At 43.1% G+C, this 10,144-nt stretch overlaps 1 protein-coding gene across 1 annotated transcript; it reads right to left on the bottom strand.

Moving 5' to 3' along the window:
• Positions 1-4,648: 4,648 nt before the first annotated feature.
• HRG_06222 (bacterial extracellular solute-binding protein) lies at positions 4,649-5,795 on the bottom strand (the record flags this gene model as incomplete). Its single annotated transcript, XM_044864693.1, has 4 exons — positions 4,649-4,954; positions 5,009-5,141; positions 5,200-5,438; positions 5,490-5,795. 4 exons carry the CDS (start codon positions 5,793-5,795, stop codon positions 4,649-4,651), a joined length of 984 nt encoding a protein of 327 aa, XP_044721225.1.
• Between the last annotated feature and the right edge of the window lie 4,349 nt (positions 5,796-10,144).

Genomic DNA, 10,144 nt, shown 5'->3' on the forward strand with positions numbered 1-10,144 from the left:
TAGCTATAGTATATTAATATCTATTAGTATTAGTTACGCTAAGAAGTCTAAAGGGGACTTATTTTTATTTATTAGGTTCTAACGGTATTAATAAAAGCTAACGGTCTTACGAAGCCCTTACCGAAGTAGAAGCTAGCTGTCTTTTTATAGTAAATTAGGCTAGAAGACGTTCGAGAGAAGCTATTCTTAGAAGCCCGCCTTAAGAGTCTACGAGAAGAGCTAAAGGTATATAAGAGGAAGGAGACGTCTATAGCTAAAGAGAGGAATTAGGACTTATCCTAAAGGAGGGCCCCTAGCTTAATTAGGACTTATTCTTCTTAAAGGCCCCCTTTTTAGGGACTTATCCTTAGAGAAGCCCCACTTTCTTATAGGACTTAATTTCCTCCTTAGGCCCCTTTTTCCTAAAGTAGGTCTAAAAGAGCCCGGGGCTAAAACCCGGATTTCTCGAGTAAGAGATAGGTATAGACTAAGACCTCCTCTATACGCTTACTAGCCCGAAGCTATATTTAGCTTTACCTTTTCTATAAGGGCAGGCTATAGCTAAGGGGGTGTATCGCAAAGTATAGCTTAATTTCATAGTTCTTAGAGATATCCCTTAGTACGAGGGACCTAGGAAGCTAAAAAACAGGTTTTAAGGAAAGAGCTAAAAAGAGGTATAGAGAGGAGGGTAGGGGTAAGAGGGGAAGCAAAAGTAGCGATAACTTCTTATAGAGGTAGCGAGAGATAAGACGGATATACCGGCAACGGCTAGAAAGGAGGGGAAAACCTAGTAAAAAGCTCGGTAGTTAAAAGGATATTAGTAGCTTCTTTAAGTAGGATCTTCTTTATTAATTAAGATGCTAGATAGGTATAAGGAGGGGCGTTAGATAGAGGAAAGAAGGAGAATTAAGGCAATATAATAATTACTCCCCTACCTTTATTACTGCCCTAGTAAGAATTAAATCTCTCTGCCCTACTTATCCGACCCCTTACTTTTAATTTTACCTTTATATATTTTATATATACCTCTTATATCTCTCTCTTCGCGAGAATTCGGGCTATTTAAGCTCCTTTATACCGTCTAAGTTAGTATATTCCTAAATCTCGTAAGTCTAGCCCTATAATTTAATCCCCTTAATCTATAAGGTCTAATCGAGGCTTTTCCTTAGTCTTACGATATCCCTATCCCCTCTTACTTCCTTTAAAGATATCTTAGGGAAAATAGAGGTTCTAGCTTAATAAGTAATATCCTTCTTTAAGGGATACGTAATTTATATAATTCGTATATTTCTAGTAGTGCTTCCTTAGTATAGCTAGGTTCCTTGCCTTAACACTACGATTTAAGCGTTAAACCGGCGTTAATAGCTCGTAAATAGCTCTAAAGGTAATATCGGCGGGCAAACGATAATCTAGTCGTGCAGACCGGGCTTATAACTCTTAAGCAGGGGCTTAAGAGCATAGTAGAAGAAATAGGGGCATATAAAGGTAAATTAAGTTATGCCTCTCCTAGTCTATCTATTAGGATAAGAGAGGGGCTTATATAGGTACAGTGACCATATATAGCTAGCTAAAAGAGGGCATTAAGATGTTCCTATACCTAAGTTGGGCCTATATAATGTCCTTGGGCTAGGGGAGTTATGTTAGTTAGGCAGGCTTCCTTGTGCATGACTATTGGGTCCACTAGGCATGACTGTGGCCTTTTATGCCCACTCTCCTCAACAGTAACCATATTCTTGCGACGAATAACAGCTATAAGCCTACGGTGTATGTGAGCTTCTCCTCGTACTACGCCCTTGTCTAACGGTTATGCTATGGGTGGAGGGAACTCCGCTGGAAAGGGGACTGTCTTAAAGGTTAAGACATCGCGAAATATGTTCTCGGTGGAGGGGTTTAGGGAAGCGGTCACTGGATTTCGGACCCTCCACCCCGGCGATGGGGAGTACCTCGCTATGTTGGGCTCTGCCGAGGACCAGATCATGGGCTATTGGATGCTCGACCCATCCGTGGAACGTTAAATTGGTAAATTGGAGAACATGGGTAAAATAAAAATTGAGCCGGATCAAACCAAGTTAGTGGAGTACCCAGGTTATAATGCGGAAGCATATAAGAGGCAGGGAGCTACACGTTGGTCGGCTATTACTGGAGAAGAAAATTTTCGCCCAAATAACGTTATGAATTTGTCGCCCTGCCTACTAGGCTTGCAAACACGAGGGGCCACGGGGTGCATATTGACCGACGACCGCCATGGGATCGATAAAAGACTTGGCCACGAAAATAATGTCAATTCAGGGGAAAGCAAAGAGCCTCCTAAAGAGGAAACGGGCAAAACTCCCAAGGATGAGGACCCCGTGAAGGGCAAGCCTGTCATCAACAATGAATGTGTCAGGCCGTCCGTCGACAATGCTTCCCCTTGAGAACCCACGCCGGAAAATGAGCCGCCACCCCCTCGGAAACCTTCACCGGACACACCTGGGGATGAGCCCACCATTCCCAAGGGGGAGACGTCGCCGGAAGTGGCGAAAACGGCCGAGAGCGTGTCACGAAAGGAATTCGCCGCGGGCGCGAACAGTCGCAACTTTACTAAGGTGGTGGAGAAGAGGTGGTCCCTGTCACTCCCCAAGGTGCGCACCTGGTTTCTAGGGAATAAGCTACTCTAACCCAAGGCCCTAAGCTTGGGTACGATTCTGGAGGGTCCTGCTTGGATCAGCGGGATGGTGATGGACTTCACGCAGAATGTGACTGTCTTTGACCGGCTCTCGGCCGTGACATCGATCATACCCATCGTGGGTTGCTTGACGGAGGCAGCAGCGGGGGCAATCCAGGGGCAGGTTGATCGACTCGACAGCGCTTTATGCCTGTTTGGCGACGTCTTGGTGCTAAGCGGTACCGGCGCTCCGTCGGGAGTAACGGTACATTTCGCCCGAGCGATTATTAAGGCGTTCAAGCTACCGCCAAAGCTGCCGACTAAGGAGGAAATAAAAGACTTACGCGACGAAAACTAGAAGGCCTTCCTCGATAATCACCTATATAAGTACCTTGATTCGTACCCGGAAATCTATCCGGATATAGATCCGGAGAATAACTCGACGCTTAGTTTTAGGGCTAAGTTTAAGAGTCCTAATACGATAAACTCTCTGGCCGTCATATCCCTAGGCGGAAAGGGGATTGCCGAGTTAAGTAGGAGGAGCCAGGGAGCCGTCGAGGCTGCGACCTCTAATAAGGAGAAAAGCCAAATCCGAAACAAAACGTAGGAGGCGATTGATCAGATTCGGGCAACTACGTCGACCGAGATCATAAGTCGGCAGCGCCGGTTCTTATTAAATCCCCCAAGTGCTATAAAAGACAATACAACCGTCTCGCTGAAGCCTGCGGCCGAAAAGTACAATAGCGACCTTATTGTAAAATTAAATCTTAAATCCTATAAGATAATCCAAAATTACCCAAATATAGACTAGATGGATCAGCTCGCCGACGCACCTAGTGGCTTCGGAGGGGCTGCGGTTCCCGAAGGCGACTAAAATTTCGGCCTGCCCGCGAGCATATGACAAGCGTTGGGGAATATCAGCAGGGAGAACCGCCACTATTGCCTCGCCTCGACTACCTGGCCTATGTTGTCGGACAGTCGAAAGGATTGGGGAAAGACTCACTAGTCCTACGAGATTCTAAGGTTTCGAGCTAGACCTAACTATTCGACTATCAAATATAGCAAATACCACTCAACCACCACCAAAATAGGGGCACCCCCATATGGAGGTGTTATTAGTATAGTTTATAAGTCTTTGTCCTGCTGACATCGATATATAGTAGCTGTCGCACGTCTGCTTCGAGATAAATCAGCGAAGCTGACCTTGCTAATGATCCAATTTAATACACTCAAGGTTTTCCAGGACTTCAAATTCTTATTGCTATAAAATATAGAAAGCGAGTTAAAGAATAGAAGATGTATAAGTCTAAAAGAGAATGGGAAGCTTGCTAATACCCCTATTCGACTGGATATCCCTTTGCATCTGCAAAGCTGGATAAATATCGGTCTCGTCCGTTGGTTCCTCTAGTTGCGAGTCTAGAAGATAGTTATTCTTCTTAAGCCTAGCGAAGCTGTTGTTAGTTTTACGGTTTGTTATATTAAGGCAGGAATAGACAAATCTGTTCGAATTCTTTATAAAGAAATTATTAAATCTCATAAGGCTATTCTTACCGTCAATACACACCCGGCTAACCCACCACAGCCAGCATCAACAGGTAAGAGACAACTGCGACAGAAGTTCGCCAAAGATAAGACTAACGGATATAATAAAGAAGCAAGAATTAACTGTATTCGAGCAAAAAAAGGTAACGACATTAAACGATTGGAGTATGCAAAAATGGCTAGGAGTGTTTCGAGGAACAGTTAAAGTTTGTCGAGCCCAGCATGCGTCAGACAACTCTAACCCAGAGGCGACTCAGGGCGACAAGGAAAAAGCCTAAGAGACCGGCCAGAAGCCCAAAGACTACCGGTATATACTATCTGGGATATCCTCCACGAGAAAAAGACGTGCTAGGCTAGTTATAGGACTATATGACAAGATGAGGGTGCTCACCCGGGACCCGTCACGCGTTTCTTACTTCTACCTCCTTATCTATGGATTCATGGGCTCTGCAGCCACTCGGATGCTCTGGTCCCTTCCCCCGTTTACAATTCGTCAACCAGGGGGCTTGGACCCTGGGGCATCCCCAACTTATCCTCAAAATGCATCCTGAGAGCCTCCACCCGCCCGCGGTCAGCCATCCACCTCATATACTCGGCCGGGTTGGTGCTGGTCATGTCAAGGATGGTTGGGAAGCTACCAGGGGGCTTAATATCGCTGCGAGCACTCCACTGCGACATGTTCCTCTGGAAGTCGTCGCTCAGCAAGAAGTTACTGAACAGCTTGGCACTCTCGGGATGCGGGGCGTCTTTGTAAATCGCGATGGATCGGGGCCAGCTGACGAACTTGCCCTGGGTCGGGAACGAAAAGCTCAAGCTCGAATTTCCGGCTGGCATCAATCCCACTCCGGCAGTAAAGGTGACCGACTGCGTACTATTCGGCTGCCTAAGGATGGCCAAGGGACTAGCCGTTCCTCGAACCCAACGGGGGTTCTGTTTTAAGAGCCCCTCGAACCACTCATAGCCATATTGGTTCATGCTAAGTCAAACATTTAGTAAATAAGGATCTTGAGCTGGTAAAGTAAGGGTTTACCTACACTAGATCGAATATGTAGGCAATCGCGTCGTCATCACTAGGGTGCGTGAGGACTAGCTTATCCTTATACTCTGGTTTCAAAAAGTCGGGCCATTCCCGCGGCGGGTTACGGAGCTTCGCCGGGTTCCAGACGGTCGACCAAGCGTTGATAGCGAACCCATAATAGGCAGCCCGTATATGACGGAAGGGCGGGGAGACTTTGAAAAAGTTGTTTGGCGCATAGTGCAGCAACGCACCTTGCTGATCCCATCGGGGGTAGTCATGCAAGGCTTGGAGAATGGAGACGTCAACCTCGACTTTGTTGGTAGCCAGCTGGCGATCGATATCGACGGTATGGTACTTGGAGCGGTTGACGGTGGCGTTAAGTGTCATGCCAGGGAACCGAGACTCGAAGGCACGTTTCAGGCGATCCTGCTGGTTTACTTCGTCACCGCCATGCAAGCAGTTGACGACACCGCCCTCGGCCAAAGCAACCTTGTATATCTGCTCGATGGTTCTGTTTTCGTTGATCTGGGGCCTGTTGAAGCCAAGCGAGATATCGTAGGCAGCACTGGCCTGGGCCACGAGCGCAAAGGGAACTAAGGCACCGAGAATCATGATGGTGGTGGGTTGGATTTAGCGTAGGAATGCTGAATCCAGCAAAAGAACGTCGAGGCTATGAAAAACTAAAATGCTGAATTTAGTAAAGTAATGGTGAGTTTAGTGATGGACTACTGGACCAAACGAAGGACTGAACATTCACGTTCTGGCTTGGGTTGCACTTGGTGAACTACAGTAATCGGCAATGGCCGGGAGTCTTATATGTATCTTCCATCTCCGTCTCATAATAGGACAACTTGACAAGTGACTAGCCTTTAGTTCGCTGTCTAGATATGCCTGTAAACGTAGGGGAATAGCTCAACTAGGGTAAGAACCGCCGACTTAGCCGAAAAAGGTCTATGCCAAGTTGTCGAAGCATGGTAACGTGAGTGTTTTGTGGAGTACGTGAGTGGCGGAGCAAGCCTGCCACATCATATGCCCCTTCATTCACTAATTTACCTAGGGTTTATGCTTATCTTATTTCATGCATCATGAATCATCATGGCATTTGTTAGATGACCAGGGTTTCCTAGCTTGATTGACTCGGAAAAACTCGCCCTTTCATGAAATCCCAACTCGCACACATCTCTATTTGCACTTATGCCATCAACGCCAGCCCGGCAAGTAGCCGTATAGCCTAAATGCCCTCATTAGCACATGCGCCCGCCCGCATACACACACACACTGCCCACACTTAGCGCTCTTGGCCATAGCTTAAATTCGTCTAAAAGCGTATCTTTGACCGGCCCTCTGGCCCCCTACGGCTGCGTGGGCGGGCGCGGCCACATAATTGCCTCCCATCTAATGACTCTTCTAACGCCTAATAAAGTGAGCCGCCCTAACGATGCCGCCCCTAACGAAGCGAGCTATCTTAACGATGCCGTAGCCGCGCCACCCCTGCTGCGATCTCCTCTTAATTCCCTTCCCTTAATATTTCTTTGGCCGGACGATCGTTATAGTGACGCTATAAGAGACCTCAGACTGCGTAAGGGGGTCTCTAACGGGACTATCCTAGAGGCCGTATATCGAGAACTAGCTTAGTAGATATCTAATTAGAGTAGAAGTAGATTCGTCGTAGAAAGGTTATTTAAGACTCGGATAATGCCCCTACGACCCCTCTCCTTATTAGTTCTCGACTACGCTAATACGGTGCGCGGTTAGTAGTGCTATCTCGGGCGTCTCTTAGCTGCTAGGTAGTAACTTTATCTTAATATAAGGTTATAGAGAAAGGTTAATTCCTAGTTACTAGTAACTCCGTTTTCCCCTATAAACTATTCCTTACTAATAGCGTCTATAGTAAGTCCTAGCTCTATATATTTTAACTAATAGCTAACGTAGCTAGTAAATTTCTTTTATATTATAGTAGCTTCGTCCCTTAATCTAATATAATAAATAGATAGCTCTACCTATAGCTGCCGTTAACGATTATACTATATAGAAGTAGCCGGTCGCTATATAGATATCGCGCTAGTAAAGTAAACTATTAAGTAGATATCTTTATTAGGATATATAAGCAGCTATTCTTTAATAGCTAGGATATTAACCGTCTACGATAGGTAGACCTTAGGGACTATTAGTAGTAGGTACTTATAGCGGTTTATAATAGGCTCGTTAATCCGGCTAAGACTAAGTTCTAATTACTAATTAAACGAATTAACTAATATAAGGCTTTAGGTTATTATATTTCGGATCCGGGATATATTATTAGCCGTTGCCTAGCCTAGTAAAGGCCGATGCCGACTATATATAAAGGCAGGCTTAAAAAACGTCTTTTTAGCTAACTTTTCGAAACTAAGCCTAAAATATAGAAAAAAATATATACTTAGAGTCCTCGAGAATAGCGTATTACGCCCCCCTAAGTATAGCCTCGCGTAGCTACTAGCGGGTGCGTAATATACTACTAAAGATTGCGAATTAAGCGAGGTTTAACCTTATATAAGTAGAAAACTTTTCCCCGCCCTCCCTAACTAAGGGTATATGCCCCTAGCTAAAGGGACCTAGCCTAGACCCGACCTAGGACCCTAGCCTAGGCCTAAGGAGGGCCCCTTTAACCCCCCTCCCCCCCTTAACTTAAGGGCCGCTTTAAAAGGCTAATGCCTTTTAAAGACCTTAAAAGAAAGGCCTAAGGCTTAAGACTAAGCTTAAGAGGATACTAAGATAAAAGATAATACCTAGCCTATACTAAAGACTAGCTTCTTTAGGCCTAGCTTAGCCCTGCCTTAGTCTAGCTACTTTTAACTTAACTAGACTTTAAAGTAGGTAAAGAGGTAAAAGAGAGCTACCCTTAGTAGCTCTATTAGCCCTATACTTATCTAACCTATATTTTAATACTTATAGTAGACCTAGCCCTAGCCCTAGCACCCCTTTCCTAGGGACTAGGCCTAAGGCTTCCTTTAATAAGCCTTCTAAGCCCTTAAGGAAGCTAAAAAATTAAATCCTTTTATAAGACCCTTATAAAAGGGCTCGAGAAGGCAGCTATAGGGACCCTAGACTATTAATAACCCTATAATACTCCCCGTACTAGCCTAAGGCCGCTTAGTAGCTTAAGACTACTTAAGGAAACCTTAAAGCTAGCTTATAGGCTAAGGTTACTATAAAGAAAGCGCTTAAGGCCCCGACTAAGGCCTTAGCTAAGAGGTATATAAAGGAGGACTTCTAACTTATCTTAAAGCTAAAAAAGGGATTACTAACGCTAACTATTAGCCCTATTACTCTTTAAAATAAGCTTAATAAGGCTTTAAAGGAACTAGCTATATTTCTTATAAAGAGAGATATAAGAAGTATATATATAATATATAAAGGTAAAATTAAAAGTAAGGGGTTAGATAGGCAGGGCAGAGATATTTAATTCTTACTAGGGTAGTAATTACGGTAAGGGAGTAATTATTATATTACCTTAATTATCCTTCTTTCCTCTATTTAATGCCCCTCTTTATACCTATCTAGTATCTTAATTAATAAAGAAGATCCTACTTAAAGAAGCTACTAATATCCTTTTAACTACTAAGCTTTTTACTAGTTTTTCCCTTCCTTTCTAGCTATTACTAGTATATCCGTCTTATCTCTCGCTACCTTTATAGGAAGCTATCGCTACTTTTACTTCCCTTTATACCCCTACCCTCCTTTCTATACCTTTTTTTAGCTCCTTCTTCCTTTTTCTATATTAAGTATTTTTAGCTTCCTTAGTCCCTCTTACTAAGGGATATCTCTAAGAACTACGAAATTAGGCTACGCTTTATAATATACCCCCTTAGCTATAGCCTGCCCTTATAGAAAGGGTAACGCTAAATAATTAGGCCGGTAAGCGTATAGAGGAGGTCTTAGTTTATACTTAGCCCTTACTTAAGAAATCCGGGTTTTAGCCCTAGGCTTTTTTAAACCTACTTTTTAGGAAAAGGGGCCTAAGGAGGATAATAAGTCCTATAAAAAAGGGGTCCTTCTCTAAGGATAAATCCTTAAAAAGGGGCCTTTAAGAAGAATAAGTCTTAATTAAGCTAAGGGCCCTCCTTTAAGATAAGTCCTAGTTCCTCTCTTTAGCTATAGACGTCTCTTTCTTCTTACGTACTATTAGCTCCTCTTATAGACTCTTAAGGCGGGCTTTTAAGGATAGCTTCTCTTAAACGTCTTCTAGCTTAATTTACTATAAAAAGATAGCTAGCCTTTACTTTAGTAATAGCTTTATAAGACCGTTAGCTTTTATTAATACTATTAAAACCTAACGGATAGAAATAAGTCCCCTCTCGACCTCTTAGTATAACTAATACTAATAAATATCGATATACTATAGCTAGGTCGATAGCTTACTATTTTCCTTTATAAGAATTCGTATAGTCTATGTATTATTATATTCTATAGCTAATAGGGACGGAATTTATAGTTATAAAGATATTAGTAGCTAGCTAAGGAAAATCGCTTCTTTTAATGCTTTTAAAAGAGCTAGTAGCTTTACCTCTATACTTAAAGTTATAATAGTAGCTTACTTTAAAGCTCTCTAAGTAATAGTTCCTTTAAAAAGGGATATAATATACTCTTATAAGCTCTTTCTATTTAAGGAATTATCTATAAAGGACGAATCGCTTAAATAAAGGAAGATTTTAGTAGCTAGTTTCCTTCCCTATCTTCTTAGGCATAGACTATATAATCTTATTAAATAGATATAAAGGATAGCTTTATCTACTACTTCTTAATACCTAGGGCTAGGATTCTAGTTATATCTAGCTAGCTAGGAGACTATAAAAGAGATATCCGGTCTAGTAGAAATAGCTAAAAAAAAGAGTAGGGAGCCTACTTTCTATTAATATCGGTATTTCTCTTACTCCCTAGCTTAAAAGGATAGATTACGTAAAAGCTCTTTATTTAATATAGGC

Source organism: Hirsutella rhossiliensis (assembly GCF_020360975.1).
Source record: "Hirsutella rhossiliensis strain HR02 chromosome Unknown scaffold00005, whole genome shotgun sequence".
In the NCBI taxonomy this organism is placed as follows: Eukaryota; Fungi; Ascomycota; class Sordariomycetes; order Hypocreales; family Ophiocordycipitaceae; genus Hirsutella; species Hirsutella rhossiliensis.